Here is an 18,970-nt window from a genome sequence, read left to right on the forward strand (position 1 = left end):
TTATAGCTCCCCCTCCCCCTGGGATCAGTCACAGATTTCAGAAAGTTAAGCTTTTGTGGCCGGCTGGCCTGTCTCCAGTAATCTACATGTTGCTGGGAATTTGAAATCTTTTTATTCTGGTTCAGGCTCAGGTACAGCTTGATGAGGGTATGTGAGCAATGAGGACAGGGCTTATCTTTACAGTGTGAAACAAAGGTTTGATGCAGCTTGGATCTTGTTTGTTTGGGATACCATGGTCCAGCTTGCAGCGGGTGAGACCTCAGTAACAGCTGAACTTACAGGGTTTGAAAAACCCAAACCTTTGGTGTCTTGAGGCAGATGGAACCAAGCCATCAGTTGTCCGTTAACTTTGATGTAGTTGTGCCAAAATCTCAGCATAAAGCCTGATTGTTTGGCTCTGATTACAGTGCAAGCCTGAGGTCTGCTGTAGCTGAGACGGGAGATCCTGAGCTCCAGCTGTCTCCCCAACACGGATTTCTGATACCTCTCACATCTGTGATGTGTCCCCTTCTGCTTCACCCCCACCTTGCCACCATAATCAGAATCTTGAGTGGCCTTTGTCATGTGATTCAAGATTTTAGCGGTAGGAGCTTTCACTATACGGGCAGTAGAAAGGAAGAAAGCCTAGTGTGTGGCACTGTCGCGTGAAACAACCTCAAAGGGATAGCAGCACTAAATGGAGAACTAAACAAGCAAAGCCTGACTCCCCTAATGCTCCGAGGCTGGTTGGCAGTATTTGCAGCCTCTCTTAGTTTTGCATCTAGAAGGAAGAGTAGCAAATGTTATACAGAAAACAGATCTTGAAATAAGCTTCCCCATCTCAAAGCTCATAGGGACGCAAATTCTTGGGGAACAGGAGTAAGGGAGAGAAAAATACATTTCAATCAAACAACTGGAAAAAAGTATAATTCGTCAAGTTTTGCAAACTGTATGAAAACAATTCAAAAGTGACACAAAAATATATATAAGTTTGAAAAATACTTAAAGAAAAAAGTACAGATCTCACAATATCAAAACAGATGACGTATGGTTAAAAAGAAAAAAAAAAAGACATTGAGTAACACCATATTGGCAGAAAAAGTAAACCTCTCTAGGGCAGCTGTGTTCTGTCATTTAAAGTGTCAGTTTGTGTATCTAGGATCTGTCTATAATGTGCTCAGCAATGACAACATTAGCTCTGAGCATTAGAAGAACCTCATAGCAGCGAGTCAAATCTGAGAGCAATGTATACAAGGGGAGAGCAGCGAGAGTTACTGTGCTCAGAGGCCTGAATTGTCGCAGCTCACACAGCCATGGTCTCCTCTTACTGCTACCAGACATAAAATCTTTTCTAAATCCCTTCTAAGGGAAGATTTGTGAATTGTGAAAGAACCGTGGCAAGCAGAGGGCTCAGGATGGACCGCGCGCCATATTGTTGAGTGCCTGGCTGTGAGGCAAACCTTGGCCTTTGGCTTCTTGAGCCTTTAGAGGTTTGGAGTCTTATAGGGGAAGACCACCTCAGTGGGACTCTCACTCCATCATGCAAAGTGGAGCAATGCTGCTGATGTGAGCAGGACTGCACTGTAAGTGCCAGTGGGAGTCAGATAAAACCAGGGTCTTTTGCTTCCCAGAAGAGGGGGAAGATGTTGCGGTGGAATAAGAGGTGCTATTTTATGTGATCGCCCTCCAAACGGTTCCTGGAGACTCCCCAGTCTCAGAAGAGGACTTTAGCACTTCCAATTACAGCATTTGTGCTGCAGTGAGCTTCCTATAAAGGGAGATTACTTTGCCACCAAGCGTGGTTTGCACTGATACAGAATAAAAAAGAGCAGAACAGCTCCAGTCCATTACTGGGACTTGCACAAGGGGTAGAAGCTGCTCTGGACTGGGGCCTGGTAGAGCTTATTACGCAGAGGGGAAATATGCGCTCTGGCATTTGTAGTCCTTCCGCATAAATAGAACACAACTAAAAAGGTGGTGAAGGACTGGAATGAAGATGGGTAGCCCTTTGTAAACAAACCTTGTTCCTTTTTGCACAGACTCCCTTAGAGAGACAAGCTCTGTGTTAGCAAGTATGTGTAACTGGTTTTACTGGTCATCCCTGACCTTACGAGGCTGGGTGGGACGGCAGATCCTACCTTACCGCCAAAGGGGACAAAACAGACCTCTTGACCTTATTGGGAACGTCTTACTTCCAAATGACCCACATACAGTTAGCAATGCTTCCATTAATGTGAGTCTTCCATAAAAAAACCTTACGGGAGTGAATTGACTTGAAGGATCTTTCTTTCCCGTTTCCTCCATTTAAAAATATCACTAAAAAGGTCAGTCTAACTTTCTGGTATCGTGTCCCGCAGCCTCTCTAACCAAATAAATAACTTGTTGCTGCCTGTAACCCCATTGAGCAGCCAATACCAATTCAGGACTGGTGTTCTTGCAGACATTACAGGACCTCATGCAATACAGCAAAAGGGAATTTTCTAAAAAGTGGGAAATAAAAATGTCACACTAGCGATCACACAACTAGGTCTTCAAGCTCATGATCATTTGAGGCTCTCTGTGTGGTCTAAAATAAAAAGGTTAAAAGATACATAATGTAGTTGTCTTTGTTTTTTGTTTTCTTTTTATACAGAAATCATACACACAGAACTTCAACCTGAAACTTCATAACAAAAAAGTCCACTAATTTAAGGAAAGCATTTTGTTGTGCAAAAAGTCCCTCCCCCCTCCCCTGTTCACCTTCATCTACTGAGGGTCTCACACACACACATAAAGTTTCCTTCCAACAGGCGAGTTGGTAAGAAAGAGTCCTCCCTATATACAGTGAATTAGAGAGAAGCTGGATACAGTGCTGGCAAGAGGCATTAGATGATTGCCTCTATCTGGAAGTGTCCATGTTCTCCTCCTTAAAGTTACTGCAGTGCTCTATAACTTTCCTATGGATAAAACAAGGACAAGGAGAGAGGGTTTAGTTTAAAGCTTTTTGCATGACAGTTGTGGGACAGTAGCGTAAGAACTGTCCAACAGCTTGAGCTCTATGTAAACGTACACTATTTGCAGCAGGCAGTCTCTTCTGAGATACGCATCAACCGATATTTGTGTCAAAACCAGTATTCTCCCCAAAAGCAGCTTAGAGCTCACAGTTCATCCCCTCGCAATTTCATGTTAGTATACAACCAGATCCATATGTGACTGTTCATTCGTCACCACCATATCCAAATCATCCCGTAACTTTGGATCACATCAGCAAACACCTGCATACAGATGTTTGTCCTTCGCTCTGCTGTCATCTCTCCCTGCTTTTCCTATTCTCTCCGTTTACCATTCTTGTGCCGTCCCATTATCATACGCAACCTGTCTAACTGTGAGAGTCTTCCGCAGGCTTGTCACCTCCAGCATTTAGCCACCTTCAGCTGTGGGGAATGCCTGCTGCCCACCCACAAGGGACCTATTCCCAGCCAGTCTCTACCTCTCTTTTATATTCATCCTGCAGGTATGAAATCACAGCCCTCAGCTTGCCAATGATTAGAAACTGCAACTGGCTTTTAGAACTCTGAAAGAATGACTCCAAAGAAAGGCCACAGAGTAAGTTGGGGAAGCTCACAAAGGCGATGGAGTCTCTCCACCTTTTGAAAAATCCTCTCATTGTAACTGTGCGGTCCGGAATTTTAGGGACAGGCCAGTATGATTCTGGACAGGGAGCCCACACAAGTATGGAGAATAGTGATGACGGGCAACTGTCGGCATGAGATGCAATGAGCAACATGGCTCCCCTGTCCAACCACCCACTTCTATAATCAACTTGTGCCCAGCATCCATCATCCCTGAATGATCTGTGTGTATTGCCCAGCTGTAAACACCTCTCTCGTCTTCTGTTTTCATCCTCTTTTTCCTGCTCTTCTCTGGTGTTTGCTTCTCACCCATCATACACATCAGTACAGGCCTTTCTTTGGTAGCCTTACTTGATGTAGTAGAATAAAAACTAAACTGAAGCTAAATAGAATGTTTGATGATAGTGCATTGGTTTCCTACCGGGCCATTTCCTTGGTCTCTTGCCGTGCTGAGGCCATTTTAATCATGTCCTTCAGAAGGGGAATCCCACCTTCTTTGATCAGCAGTGGGCAGTATTTGTCAGCTGCAGAGAAAAGAAAAAAGCAGGTCCTTGTGAACCTTCACAGGAATGGTATAAAGGTGGGGGCAGGAGGGGAAGGAGAAGCATGTGGCTCGAGAAGCCACAAAACTTTCCTTTTTTATGGAGCCAGCATGCTAGGGGTGCCCTGGCTGTGAAAACAACAGACACGAAATGGCTGAGAACATAAGAACAAGGCCAGAGGGATCAAAACATCGAAGGGATTTCCTACATGCTAAGCCTCATTGGTTTTTGTTTGGCTGTGCTGCCTGGACGTTTCCTGCATCAGTCAAAGAAGGTTCTCTCTACCTACACAGCTAAGCTGAGAAGACTTTTTTTCTGCTAACATGCTCAGATCCATGCCCTCAGCTTTTACAGTTTTCACGGGTGTGATTTCAAAAAGGAAACTTACGGTAGACAGAGACCAGGTTATACAGTGCCCAGGTAGCCCAGTGCTGGCTGACTGGGGAGATCCCTTGTGGAAGAAGTCGAAGGATTGGTTCAAATGACCTGCAAAGAAATATTGCAGAAGCTGTTAAAAGTCCAAGAGCTGCTTCTTTCAGCACATTTGCCACTCAAAGCAATACAAACTCTGTGCTCACAGATACCGTAGCAGTAAATCCATTGGCATGTCAAAGATCGGCACATCAAAGACTACGTCTGTGTCACATGGCAGTACTGGCAGGCTTACCGGCCCTGCCACTTTAGCATAAACATGCTGCCCAGATGAATAGCTGCAACGAATGCAACCGAGTCCAGGAATCAACTTCCATCCTCTGCCAGTCACTTCCTCACAACAGCTGAAACCCGGCAGCACCAATCTTTCTGTAGAGGGGCCAAAGCAAAATTATACTCAGCCAAAGTTGGCTGCTCATGTGCAACGATCGCGGTGTTTCCTCTGACAACAATAATGTGTCAGGCATTGGAATGCCATTCTTTCTGGATCCCTGCCAGGCACTATGGGAATACAGAGTACCAGATACCCTCTTACAGGAAGGGCTTTGGAGGATTCCACCAGTTACATTAACCCTTGAAGGGATTTCTGGGAACTGTGTGTAAATATCCCCCAGAGGAGAGTGAAAGCTACAGCAATCCATGTGACTTTCAGAAGCAAACAGTCTTAAGGAGATGCAAAGGACAGCAGCCTCAGAGGAAAATGCTTAGGCATGTCCTACATAGTCAGATTGTGGGTTTCCTGAACTATGCAATTTCACCAGAAACACGTAGGAGAAATTCTGTTGGGCTCCCACACCTCTCCCATAGGAATTGCCAGGCAACTTCAGCAGCCTACATAACATGTTTCAAAGGAAGATGTAAAACCCTCACTAAAGGGTACGTCCCTGAGGGTGCTTCTCCTTCACTCTGAACAGAGCCTCCGCGCTCAGCTATACCTCTTCCGTTCTCTCTCTTGGTGCTTTCTTCCTGTGACAATCCTGGATCCTAGGTGGGCAGACCAAACTCTTCTATTCCTCACCTGTAATTGATATTTCTCCTGGAGTTGATATCCCAGCTCTGGATGGCCGCCCACATCCTCTTTACAACTTCCTCTCGGTGGGGCTCACATATACCCCAAGCCTCTGGACCATCGAACATGATATGGGAGAGCACACCACAGGCATTATAGGATACCTCAATCCCATCTGCTTTGCTCTCCAGCAGGTTGCTGCCGAGAAAGAAGAGGTCATTTAGAGATGCTGATGCACTAAAGGTTTGAAAGTCTCCAGGTGACTCAGGAGCAGAGCTCCAGAGCACTCACCCTGCTCCAGCCCAGCTGTTCGTTAGCCAGGTGCTCACCTGAACACACTGATGAACTGGGAGGTCATGAGCTGTGGGCGGAGCTCCTTCACCTCTGCTACATTGCCCAAGAGGCCCAGCATATTGCGATGCAGCTCCTGTTTCTCGGGGAACTCCTAAGCAAGCAAAGAACAGGATTATAGAAGAGCAGGGCTGTGGTGATGCTGAGAACAAGCAACCCTGGACGAAGATCATACCGCGCATCTAGAAAGGCTGGGTATTTTTGAGTAGTCATTAATGGTTCTTGAGCAGATACCAAATGGGATCTCTAGTGCTCAAGATGCGCGTGAAATGAGAGACTCGGGGCCAGGGTGCACTGTTCAGTGCTGCTTTACTTAAGGGGGACTGCATGCAAAACGTGGAAAGAGGAGTTGAGTGTAAGTTTCTCTGTTCTTCTACTGGTTGGGTGGGTGGATGATAAAAAGGAGAAAAAGTGCAAGCTTTTTTTGTTTCTGTTTGTGCAACACAGGAAGTACTGCTTATGGATTAGCATAGCCAGGGATCCTGCACCTCCATTGCTAATATCAGCACTTCTCTAGTGGAAACCAGGCGTACTCACTTTCAAGCACTCCAAGAACAATTTCATGCCACTGTAGTTAAGGAACATCTCGCAGTTATCGGGGGTCTCATCAGTGATGTTCCAGAGGGCACTCCAGGAGAACTCCATCACCTGATCACACTACAGAGCCAAAGAGACAAACAGAGCTTTGCTAATGTGGGAGCCCAGTGCAAACCAACTGCCTTGTGTTTCCTCTCTGATATCACCCTAAATGGCCCCAGAGGTAAGAAAAACTTGTTACTCGCTTTCAACTTGTCAGCAAGTGGTTTTTTTTGTTTAATATTTTTGCCTCCCTGTCACGTTCCCCTGCCCTCACTCTGGGGTGGGAAATTCTGCAGCATCTGCTGAGATGTCTTGTGTTTGTTAGAGAAGCTGAACTGGCACTCTGTACTGATGTCCATGCCTAAGACAGACTGAAGAGAAAATGCTCTATGCATATGTTTTTGGGGGAAACACTCACCGTTTTATCAGCCAACTTCTTCTGAATCAACTTTAGCATTGTCTGTGGGCAGAGGAAGGGGAAGAGTGAGAAACAGTTCAAGAACCACAGAGCTAAAACTAACTGCTGTAGTACTGCAGGGCTGCTACAGCCAATTTGCAGGCATATGCAGTTTTGAGCCTTTGTAAAGAACCTATTTGGTATCTCTTTCTCTAAACCAGTGGGACTGGGTTATGCTTAATGCTGTATTCACAGAGCTGAACTATGTCACAGTCCCCAAGCTGGTGATTTTGCAGTCAAGTCAGTTCTTATCTGTATGACAAAGTCTGGAATGTGGTACAACTACACCAAAGTGGTGCCCTCTGTAGCTCTTTAAAAAGGTGAGGGGTATGGGTTGACGTGAGTTGGGAAGCTGATGCAAACTCGGGGAGATCAGAAGGAGCTAGTCACAAGGTGGTACCAGTTCTGGAAATGATATAGTGTGGTGAAGGGGTAAGGTATAAGGTTACGCTGCTTCCCTGCTCTCGCAGACAGCCTGTCTCTCTGAGATCATGACTTCCAGTGCTGGCAAGCCAGTAAAAGATGTCACATGGAGGGGCAGGTTCCAGGAAAGGCTGACATTGCTAGGACACTAGTTCCTTCCTGTGATACTGCAAGGTTGGATCACTGGCTGGATGCATTTGGTGCACTGCTGCAACGGAATTGTGCTAGCCTGGGTTAAGGATAAGTAGACACCCTGGGACCATACCAACCATGACAAACCCCATCTTGCCCACAGCTTCTTTATGATCGTTGTCCACCTGGCAGACCAGAGCATTACAGAGGTGCACAGCAATGCGCTGGATAGACTCATCCTGCCGGCTCTGGTTGAGGATGTTCAGCAGCAGCTCGTTGACTCGGCGGTACTGGAACTCCAGCTCCTCAGGAATGCTGAAGTTACACAGTGTCAGGCAGCAGTTTCGCTGTACCTGGGTCAAAAGGAAGTAAACGCTGGATCACGTGGCTACAAAAATCATGGACGCCCATCACCTCGTGTTCCCTTGCTGCTCTGTACTGAAACCATCTTCTTGCTTGACTACAACCACTAAAATTCCTGTTACCCTCCTCCTATCTAGCACTGCACATTAGCCATGCTCTATCAGTACCCTCTTCTCTCTCCCTGTCACTCTAGTCTCACAGGGCTACGCAATTACCCAGTGCCCATCGCTTTCCAAGCCAGTGGGAAAGCTAAGTTCTCTATGCAGCAGTTGCTGTTCTGCAGCCCAGAGGCATCACAGTGTCAGCTAGCTTCCAGTGCAGTGCATTGGGATAATGTTTCTTTCTGTTGACTCAACACCCTCAACGCCCGCACCCTTTTCACACCACAGTTGGTGCTGGACATCCATGTTGTGTGTCATATACACCCTTTGACCACTAGCATCAGATAAAAAGGAGCCTTACTACATCACTTTCTTCCCCTTGTTCTGGAGAACGTCTGGAGAACATGTAATCCCCATCACTGAGTGAAGACAAGGAGCAAATCTGGTCAATAGCTCCTCTGGTGTCTCCCTTGGCACACATGCTGGAGGCTTAGAAGGCCCAGATGCTACCACCAGGCTAAAAACTTAATATGGGGAAGGAGGACTATGGGAACCGAAGGAAACTGGGCTGCTCTTACTGTGACTTCCTGGTAGGACTCCATGCCATTCAGCACCACCTGGATGACCTGGCGCCGCAGCTTTACACTCTGCTCCATGCGGTACTCGGAGTTGGTCAAGTAGAACAGCGCGGCGCTGCCTGTCACCTGGATGTTTTTGTCATCCTTGTGGCACTTGAGGGCTGTGATCACCAGCTGCAGAGAAGCAACATGAAGCTTCAGTGCCACTGACTTGCTGTTGAGTCTTGGAGTGACTGTTATGGCTGTGTGGGGCAAAGACTGTTACAGGCCTGCAAGGAACGCGTGGCCCTGGCGTTGCAGGAACGTGCTTGTGGAATGAAGGTACCCACTACTGGAACTTTCTCCAGAATCGCCCGATATGGTGTCCCAGGGTGAAGAAAAGACTGGGACTGCAAAATTTCCCTGGTAAGGGTGAGGTAAATGCTAACATGGGGATTACCTGAAGGGCTCGCAGCAGCTGGCTGCAACGTTCGATACGGGCAATGTCAAAAAGGAGGTTGATGGCCCGGGAAGTGATTTCTGGCCGGTGTTCAGTGTAAGCCTCAATAGCGTTCAGGACTTGCTCTTCATTCTTGTCTCCACTCACCTGGCATGGGGGAACAAAAAGAGTCAGGGAATAAGTTACGAAGGAGAAAAAACAACATGAGAAGGGAACTCAGAAGGGTACAACTTCCCTCTGCTCTCATCCTGGGCCTAATCCTACTAGCAGGGCAAAGAGTCATTTCTCAGCCCACAGGGACAAGAAATGGCATCTTTGAGGCAGGAGGATGTTATTAACAAGTAAGACTCCTTTTCTCTCCTTAAATCCTTTACATCCTGATCCTTCAGCCAGGATGTTTTTTCTGGATCCTTCTCTAAGAGGCATGTTTTTTAACGCTTGTAAAAACTATGTGAGGCACAGGTCTTGCCTTCTGGTAGTTTTCCTGCATTATCAAACAGCTATTGAAAGTTCAGAGCTCAGTTGTCACACCCAAGACCCTAAGAACCTACTCTACTGGCAGACAGTAATTTTCATGGTCTTTTAACTTCTACCAAGTGCCTACTGCCAATGTTCTTCGGCTTCATTACCTTGTAGGCTGGAATATGCATCAGGCGGCAGAGAGATGTTTCAAAAAGGCCCAAGAACTGGAGTGGTCGTTTCAGACCCCGGAAGGGAGCAATACTGCTCTTTGCTGGCTCAATACTGAGTGGGGAAAAAAAAGAAAGAGATCACTCATGTTGGTACCGTGTTTCTTCGGGTGTCTTCTGCTACAGAGACATCTAACAGCTCTCTGTTCACTATGACTGTACCGCTCCATAACCAGAGTAACAGCTACACTTCAGTCCTACACCAGTTAGCTTCTAAACGTAACACTAGATGTTCATCCCAGGCGATCTGGAGTGAAGGACTAAATGCGTTCAACTGAAACAGCAGGAAGAACTCACACAGGCAGAGCGCAGCTTTCCCTGGTAGCATTTGCCCTGGAAATTCGCTAGCTGGAGTGAACATTTCCTTTTAGAAAAGGGCTGTGGATTTCACTGATCCAAAGTATTTGCAAACTTGACTGTATGTCATCTGATGGATGTGCCAGTCCACTTCTGTGATCATGCAAGAACACTAGGTTTATTGCCAAAACCTCAGTAATTGCTGTTTCCTTACCTTGTCTGGCCCATCTTCTCCTCCATGCTTGGGATAGTGCAGTTCTCCAGCATGGTGTGCCCTGAGATATCGAGCGAAGTGAGGTTTACCAAGTTTTCCACAAACAGGTTTAGAACCCGCCGGGTCAGCTTGAATTTGTAATAACTGGACAGATGGTCTCGGGAGATATCCAAGTGCCTGCAAATGACAGAGGGCAGCTCAGAGCCTGGAAAACATTAGCTGGGGCTTCTGCCTTCCTACCAGAGAAAGATGATGAGCTAAGTGTGATTATTTTTTTATTTTTATTATTGTTATTATTTCCTTCACAAGATACAGGAATGTGGTTCTGTAGGATCTGGCAGCAGAATCTGGCCCTGTGTCTAACCGAAGCACAGGTATCTGGTAGAGGTCTATTTAGAATGGAGCACAATGACTCATTTGGCCACACATCACAAAGGAAATTGCTCCAGGCTCAGGAACTGCCTTTCCCAAGCTCCATCACAGCAGCCACCTGGGCATTTCTGCCTGGTGATTAAGATGCACCAGAGGATCTTTGCATCTCCAGAAACAAATGTTACCTCATCCCACAAATTAACTCACACAAGTTTTTGTCTGCTTACATCTTACCTTTTTTTTTTTTCCACCCCAGGCTATCATGCTGCCCTGATTTCATTCAGGTATTTAAATGCTTAAGCTTTGGGGAAACCCTGATACTACAGGAGTGGTGGGACATGCTGACCAGCCATCGTGTGCAGGTGGGGTCCCTTACAGGACAGGGGCTGCTCTTGCCTGCTGAGCAGCAGCTAAGACCCTTGAGAGAGACTTTTCTAAACTGCCTAAGACAGGAGCCAGCATCCCGCTCACAAAAGTGTCTTCCACCTGTTGTAGACCAAGTTTCACTGCAAGTCCCTGGGAGTTAAAGTACTTGGGTTTAGAAAACGTTATCCAGGACATTCCCTGAGACTCCCAGCTCATATGTTAACATGGTACCCCCTAGTGTCCGCAGCCAGCAGAGATTATACTAAAGCCATTGCAAAGCAGCCTTCGTGTGAATGGTAAGGCTCTTTGGTTTGGAAAGTCCTGGATCCCTTTCCTGATACCACTGTGCAGTTTGAATAGCAATTGTCTCAACTCTGTTTCAGGAAGTCATTTCACTGTCAACACTGTTAGGTCAGGAGTGCCTATTTATTTACGCTGCTCGTTCCCTTGGTTGCACCATCCATGCACAGTGTGCTGCCACAGAGCACAGCAAGCAGATGGTCTCAGCTCAGAGTTTTTCCTAGTTTTATCTCAGAGCCAGGCTTAAACTTTGGACATTCCTGTTCGATAAGTGGTTTGGAGGACTGAGTTTCACAGTGTGATTATTGCTACATTAGTATATGTACACATCTGTAGTATTTTTTTTTTGCCATCTCCCGGGTATTCAGCTATTCTTTTTTGTTTGGCTGCAGAGGGGTGGTTGGTTTGTTGGTTTTTTTTTTTTTTCTTTCTTTGCTGTGTGCAGTTGTGGTGCGTGGGTTTTGGTTTTTGTTTTTTCAAGAAGGAGTTTCTGCTAAGCAGTGTCCTTTTGCAAGCAAAATGCAGGCTGGCTTTAGGCATGTCAGATATATATCATCAGTCAATGAGTGAGCCTGTTCATGAGAAGGTTTGTAACTTGAAACTAACAGTGGGTGGCTCTCTATTAGCAGGCAAGTAGAGCACTCTTAAAAGATTTTTCCCTATCAGTGGGAAAAGGATAAACGAGGAAGAACAGATCTGCTGACCTGAGCTTGCGAAGCTGTGCGATCACTTGGATATGCTCCTCTGAAAGGTCCATGTTGTAAAGCACTAAGGAAACCAGACTGTCCTTCCACTGGGTCAGAAATCCCACATCGTTCAGCTGGATCCCAGAGAGATCTAGAGCTGCAAGGGAGGCCAAAGGCCGAAGCAACGTCTCCACATTTACCCCTTCGATCAAGCGGCCCAGGTTCAGGAAGCGCAAGCGGCTAAAGCCTTCAAAAGTAAAGTCCTTGACCAAGACCTGGCGAGTGGGGTTCACCAAACAGTCATCTTCACAGCCTCCAGGGTTCTCCTCCTCATAGAAGATATTACAACAGCCAAAGAGGCTAAGGGAGATAAGTGTGTGACTGAAGCTCACCAACGTTTGCAGACTCTTGGCTGTCAGCTTCTCACAGTTAGTCAAGTAGAGCTCAACAAGATCCTGGAAGATGGGAAATCAAAGTTAGAAATATTTCACAGGTAGTTCCCACCCTGTTTGCTTCACCACCTCCCACTGGGACAGCTTGAGACCACATATCACCCAACTTGACCAATGTCCCCATTATGTTCTCTACTGTGGCTTTATGAGCTGAGAAGGGAGAAGCTGAGGTTCTCCCAAAGAAAATTTGGCTGGTGAAGGATGGAGTCTTGGGAATATCTGGGTGCCTGGGATTCTACCTGGTGCCCATGCAGCAGTGCTGCTATGTGAAGTGGCAGTCAGTGCAATACCACCTGCTTCCTGATGGCTTCCAGGTCCTGGTCCTGCACAATCTGTTCCCGCAAGTGGATCCGAGCCAGCCTGGTGCTCCGGGGGTCTGAGAACAGGGTGAAGAAGCTTTCATGGGGTTCAAAGACACTGTCCGTCTTCACCAATTCCACGTACCTGTATTGGAGCAATGGCATTAGCACAGCATGGTACAAAGGCTCAACTACAGCTCTAGCGCCCTCACTGGTTATGAGAAAACATGACCAAGCGCGTAAGCGCATGCAGACTCCCTCCGGATCATCCAGAATAGCCTTTGGGGTAATAGGAACTGCCCTATTATCTCTTATTGTGCAGAACTAACAATCCTCAGGAAAATCTCAGGCAAAGATTTGTGCAAGGTTGTGTGTGTGTAAGCAAACTGGATTCTGGCAAGCACAGACTCCGGGATTTTTCCCCCCCTAGCTGTTTAAAGCTAGTAATTTGATTTTTCATTTTCAGAAAATTAGCTGGCCAAGGTTCTCCACCAGACTTTGCGGGCAGGAGTTCAGCCAAGAGAGACTGTGATAGCCGAATTACAAATCCCTGGAAACAGGTTGCTTTGTAAAGCTATGGGAGCAGCAGTCTTAAAATTTAACATTTGTTAGCACTTTGCGCTCTTAGTTCTACGGTTTGAGAGTTGTAATGCTTCAATGGCGGGAAATGGGAAGGTTCCTTTGTTGCTTATTGATGTTCTTGGAAGATGCAGTGACTGACTGTTTCAGTTCGGGTTTACCTATGTGGAAATGGTGATTTCCGCAGAAACTAGAATGATTCATAGCAGTACAATACCTCCTGGGGACACTTCCTTCTGAAGGCAATGCAAATCCTTATTTCAAATACGAAGATCAATTGGAAAAAACCAACAACACAGCCCTACGAATTCTTCCCCATTTTTCCCCCCTTTCCCATCACTCTGTTTTAGAGAACTACACTCTCCCTTCCCTGAGCTCCCAGCTCCTTCCCAAACCACACAACAGCTTCTTCACAGGCCTGAAACGTACTCATTGACAAGTTTGTCACAAATCTCGCTTGGCAAGAAGATGTCGGGATGGAGCCGGAGTGTTTCATTGTCCAGTAGGTAGCAGAGAGTCCCCTCCAAATTGCGAAGACAATAATCTGTGCACAAGGTCATTAGCGACTCGGGGCTGTCAGATGCCATCTTGAGGGAAGTTATGGGAAGGGGAAGAGCAGAAGGAAGCTTTTGGTTCAGTAGATTCTTTCCTCAAATGGAGTTCCAGGATGAATTTACAGTGACATCAGGACACCTATAAGCAGTGGGGGGAAAAAAGATGCATTGAGAAAGGTCCGTTGGCAAGTGTCCTGCAAAGCTGCTGCACCAGCAGGATGCCGATAGTTGTATTTACAGCCCATCACTTGTTGACCTCAAAAGACCCTGCAGCATTTTGGCCTCTCTGGCAGTATGCCCTTAATTCCCCGGTATCCCCACCCCCAGGGGACACTGTGGGAATGAGTTAACACGAAATGTGTTTGGAAGTGAGGCTACACAGCAAGAAAATGCTTCCTCATTCAGGACTTATCTGGCTGACAAAGGCCCTTGGAAAGGGAAGTGGCAGAAACCACACTGCTTGGTTTCCTTCAGGGCGGGTTGGATAAGCCACCAGAAAATTTACTGTTGGGATGATCCTTTGGATAGCCCCAGTGCGATCTGGTGGCCCCGTATCTCGTGCCTGTAATTCTGCTTGCCATCGTTCCAAGTGAAATTTCATCTTCAAGCTAAATGTTTTTCTGTAGCGCCAACGCAGAAGCTTCACACAAGTCCTTGAACTAGACCGTGAAGTGGATCAGAAGCCAGAGGGAAACACACAGACTGGTTTGGCTTCCCTTTGAGCGCAGTGTAAAGCACATGCTGGACATCTGTACCTGCAGCTCCCTGGGACACGCTCACCCAAACCATTTCAAATCTATCACAAAAAAGTATGAGTGACTGACCTGGAAAAAGGCAAGATGCTTTGTCCTTCTTAATTTTTAGTACAGGGTAAAGAAGGATGGGCCAGGCAGATAATTAGGGGATGCTATTCCTGTCTATTTTCTTATTTGAAAAATCTCATGGCTCTAGCATTGAGACTCGCTGGAGTCTCAGAAGCATTTAGCAGAAATGTCTGAAGACCAACAGTGCCATTTCACTTTCAAAAGATGATATCACATTAGAAGCAACCCTAATGTGAACCCTTCTATATATTTCCATGGGCACAAAAAAATTGCGTGGAAACGTGGTTTTTTTTTTTAACGTAAAACCTGTGTCTTATCAATAAGTATGTCTCTGCTGGAGTGAGAACACTGGTGCTGTGGAGTCAGTTATTCTCCCCTGCAACACAGCTGAGCAGCCATTGCTGGGGAAGTTGTTGCAAAATGTCCTAAACTATATTCCGTTTCTGATCTTTATCCTGCAGCTGTGAAGATCAGGACACTTGTCTGTGTCTCCAGTGATCTCTCTCTCCTTCCTTGCTGCAGCATCAGTACAAGATGGAAGAGTTTTACCTCCATTTCCACATCTTAATCACTGTCCACAACGGCACCAGGGTGGATCAGGCACCTTTCACGTGTTCTGTTCAGCCACTGCCTGGGTGATGACACCCCTATGAAGGATCAGTTAAGGCTGTGGACGAGGTAACCTTTCAAATTCAGGCACCAAATGGTCTGTGTGGGAGACAGAAGCACAGCTGTGACTGAGCCTGCCCGGCAGCCTGGGCTCCTGGCCTTCTGATGCCAGATGCCTATGCTGCAGAATGGATTTCAGTGCAAACACAAAGGCAGCACAAGTTGGAAATCAAAACTCTTTTCTTCCTTCCTTCCTTGTGTGTTTTGTTAATTCTTCTTCTGAGGGTGTGCTTCAGTGCCAGGGACAAAGAGTTGGCCAAGGAATCAACCCAAGGCGGAAAGAAGCCTCTCAAAAACCTCGGATAAGCAGAACTGCTCTTGCTCAGCAATGGAGGAACGGCCGTGTTGGATCGCTCCTGCAGTACACCCACCCCAGGTCTCATCTCCCTGGCCCAAATCTCATTCTAGTGTCAGTGGACAAAACCTTACTGGCAGAGGCAGGCACAGATAACAAACTTGATTTGTCTCTTGGCTTTAGTTGAATTTGGTCAATAGTTTCTCCTTCCTATAAGCATCTTTGGAAACTATACCTGCAGGATCATGCCCCAACCCCAAACTCCTTCTGACCCACTGTGTTCTGATCTACAGCTTTCAACAGCCTTTCTAGTGGGGATCTCAGACAGGTTCTCTGCTGGTTTTGGCTCAAGAGGCAAAAAGTCTTCAAGCAAAAGCAGATGCTGAGGTAAAAAACAAACCCAACAACTCAGCAATCACAAAAATTGTACTTAACATCCTGATCAGAAACAGTTCAAAGGGTGTAACTTGCTCTTCTGGGTCACTGAGTCCTGAGCTGGGGTCATAATAACACGAAACTACAACTCCTCAAGGGTGCCACGATATCTCAGAGACCTTTGAGATGCACGTGCTACAAACAACGAAAATGAGTAAGATGGCAGGTATTCAATTTTGAAAAAGAAGGAAATCCATAGTCCCCAGCCCTCTCCTTTGCAGTTAAATCAGGAGCGAAGTCAAGGATGAAATGAGCCACTGAGCAGAGTATCGTCTCACTGGCTGTGAGGTCCCAGCTAAGGGAATGCAGGTGGGAGGAAGCTGTCCTGCGCTCTGCACTGTGTCTGCTTTGGAGACCAATCTGCTTCACCTCCAGAACGAGTCCCTCTCGCAGATTTTGCCTGAAGCTTGCTTGAGAAAATCTTTCCAGAAAGGCAAGATCAACAGGAAGATCTGAAGCAGTTGGGAAACATGTTCTGCTATCCCTACCAGTTCCCCTGTGCCATCAGACAGGAGGTCCCCGCAGCCAGTGTTCTTCCACTGTTTACTACTGATGGCAAGAGAACTCGAAAACAAATTCCCATTGACAATCTATTATCACGTGCAGCTGGAAACGGCCAGTGCTTGGGACTTGTCCAAGCAGCTTAGAGCACTAAAGGGCAAGGACTGCCTTCCTGTGGCTCTGACAATCCTCTGTTCCCCCTCTGCTGAGACCAGCACAATGTAGCTAGTTGATGCCAGCCCTGGAGAAATCAGCTGCCCTCTAACTTCTGAGCTCCCCGTGATCCACCAACAAAATCCCATGCAGAAGGCTATTACAGAGGAAAGTGGTTAAACCGTCACAGTAAAACAGCACCAAAGCAAAGCATTCAACCTCCTGATTTATTAGGGATATCTGAGTGGCACCCAGAGCTGCTGGTGTGACCTTTTGTACAGGATACGATCCAGGCCAGCCTCTCCCTCCTCCGTCAGACTCAAGACATGACGTGTGGGCAGAGGGGGCTGGAAGCAGGAGTGTCAATAGCTGCATCGATCAATATTGTCTCCAGTTATAAGCTCAGTGTGTTGATAAAAGTAAATGAAGGAGAGATGCTGACAAATCATTAACATATGCCTAATCATTATCCTCAGGCAGCTTTCCACAGGCAATAGATCAGCAAGTTGCCTGCCTGGCAGACTGTCACCAGCGCTTCCCAACGATGGGCAATGAGCTGTCTAGTGCATGTGTGCTTTTTGAAAGGTCGAAGACAGATATGTGAAACATGCCGAAAATTCAAGTGCAGGAATTGAGAAGTGACTAGAATTACAGCTCCCAATATTTTTTCCAGTTTATTCCCTCTAATAGATTTGCTTCCATCTTAATGCACGAAGGAATCGAGTCCCTTGGAGAGACAGGAGCAGGCATATAAAAGCCTGTATACCCAACTACCCCTAGAAGTAGCCCTCACCGTGAACTAACAGCACCCTCCCACCATCCATGGACCCGAGGGAAGCCCCAGTATGCAGCTTCGCTCTCTCCCATCACCAGCCTTCCAGGTCCGGCCTCTTTGGCAAATACTGCTCGTGTGTAGGCTACGTGCGTATTGTTACGGCATTTCATGCTGCATTGGCATGCAAAGCCTGGGACCGCTCTTGGCACTCCTGGGGCTGCCTGTGCCAATACGCTCTACCTTGGACTTCAGATCGATCTTCTCTCCCAGTCTCTCCAGGCAGCTGCCCCAAGCCAAGCCTGACTCACCGTGGCTCCACGCCAACGACATAACGTTGATGCTGTTGCTACAAAAATGATTGGCAAAGCTGACTTTTCCAGCATCAGGGGCTTGTCCAAGGAGAGGGCAAACAATATACGCTGGCATGACCTGATTACAACAACTTCAGAATAACAAATGTAATGTAAATGCACAGTTTGGCACAGGTTACATTCTGAAGAAAAACTGCACTGTCATTTTAGCTGGCATCTTGCAGCTGCACAACACTGTTTTTATTAATTGATGGGTCATCGCTGCTTGTGCAGGGAAACACCATCCCTGCCTTACAACAGGGAAACTGAAGTAGTGCGAGATTGTGGCCTGGCAAAGCTTGCAATTGCCAAACTTGTCAGCCTGCCGAGACCGACATCGTAAATGAGACGACTTGTGCTCGCTGGGGAACACATTGATCTTTGTACCTGCCCGCAGTAAAGATGCTCCTTTGGATGACTGAATTATATCACAGATTTTCTTTCCAAAAGGTCACCTGCCCAAGAGGACACCCTCAGCAGCCCCAGGGTTCCTATTCCCCAGGCACTGGGGATCCGCCACCACCAGACCGCGATGGTCTCCCAGTCTCTGACAGCCCCGTTAGCCGCTCCACCGCCCTGCGGGCAAGTCTGCCACAAACCCCAACCCGCCATCGCTCCCCCGACACGGGGCGACTTTCCCTTCCCGGTCCCGGAGGTCACCTCGCCCGGCAACGCTGGGTCTCCTCCCGGCCCGGCTGCTGCGGCCCGGCTGCTCCCGGTAGTCCCGAGGAGGGGATGGGGGCTCCGCCGGGGGGCACCGGTTCCTCCCCCGGCCTCGGCGTCCAGGCCCGGTGCCCCCGAGGAGGGCGATCCCCGCGGGTGGGACTGGGGAGGGGGACGCCGGCACTCACCTGGCGCCAGGCCCCCGCCCGGCGAGGCGGATGGGGGGCGGCGGGAGTCCCGGCTGGTCCCGGCGCCGCTCCCCGGGGCGGGCAGGGGCTCGGCGTCCTCCTCGGGCCCGCTCCCCCCGCCGCGGCCTCCGCTGTCAACAAACCCCGCCGTCACTTCCGCCAGCCGGGCCGCCCGCACCGGAAGCGCCGCCGCTTCCCTCCCGGAAACACCGGCCGGTCCGGAACGCTGGGGCTCGCGGCCGTGACGTCGTTGTGCTGCTGCGTGATGTCACGGCGCGAGGCACGCAGCGCGCGAGGGCGGCAGCGGCCTCCC

General features: G+C 47.9%; 1 protein-coding gene across 2 annotated transcripts; it reads right to left on the reverse strand.

The window, feature by feature from the left end:
- Nucleotides 1–878: 878 nt before the first annotated feature.
- ZER1 (zyg-11 related cell cycle regulator) lies at nt 879–18,865 on the reverse strand. Of its 2 annotated transcripts, none has more exons than XM_063353487.1 (16): nt 18,658–18,865; nt 13,680–13,943; nt 12,666–12,816; nt 11,939–12,375; nt 10,197–10,373; nt 9,626–9,740; nt 8,997–9,143; nt 8,558–8,731; nt 7,653–7,868; nt 6,922–6,963; nt 6,462–6,581; nt 5,903–6,018; nt 5,583–5,771; nt 4,521–4,618; nt 4,012–4,114; nt 879–2,915 (listed from the first exon to the last, which is right to left on the reverse strand). In XM_063353487.1, exons 2-16 carry the CDS (start codon nt 13,835–13,837, stop codon nt 2,858–2,860), a joined length of 2,301 nt encoding a protein of 766 aa, XP_063209557.1. In that variant the 5' UTR covers nt 13,838–13,943; nt 18,658–18,865; the 3' UTR covers nt 879–2,857. The 2 variants fall into 2 exon arrangements, with proteins under 2 accessions (XP_063209557.1, XP_063209559.1); XM_063353489.1 differs by lacking the exon at nt 18,658–18,865 and adding an exon at nt 18,467–18,597.
- Between the last annotated feature and the right edge of the window lie 105 nt (nt 18,866–18,970).

The sequence above is a fragment of the Chroicocephalus ridibundus genome, chromosome 15 (assembly GCF_963924245.1).
Source record: "Chroicocephalus ridibundus chromosome 15, bChrRid1.1, whole genome shotgun sequence".
NCBI classification, from domain to species: Eukaryota; Metazoa; Chordata; class Aves; order Charadriiformes; family Laridae; genus Chroicocephalus; species Chroicocephalus ridibundus.

Coding starts and splice junctions, on each gene's coding strand:
- ZER1 (XM_063353487.1), bottom strand. CDS start 13,837: ATGGCATCTGACAGCCCCGAGTCGCTAATGACCTTGTGCACAGATTAT. Junction 10,374..11,938: donor GCACAGCTTCGCAAGCTCAG/GTCAGCAGATCT, acceptor TGTCATTTGCAG/GCACTTGGATATCTCCCGAG. Junction 7,869..8,557: donor AGTCCTACCAGGAAGTCACA/GTAAGAGCAGCC, acceptor CTTTTGACCCAG/GTACAGCGAAACTGCTGCCT.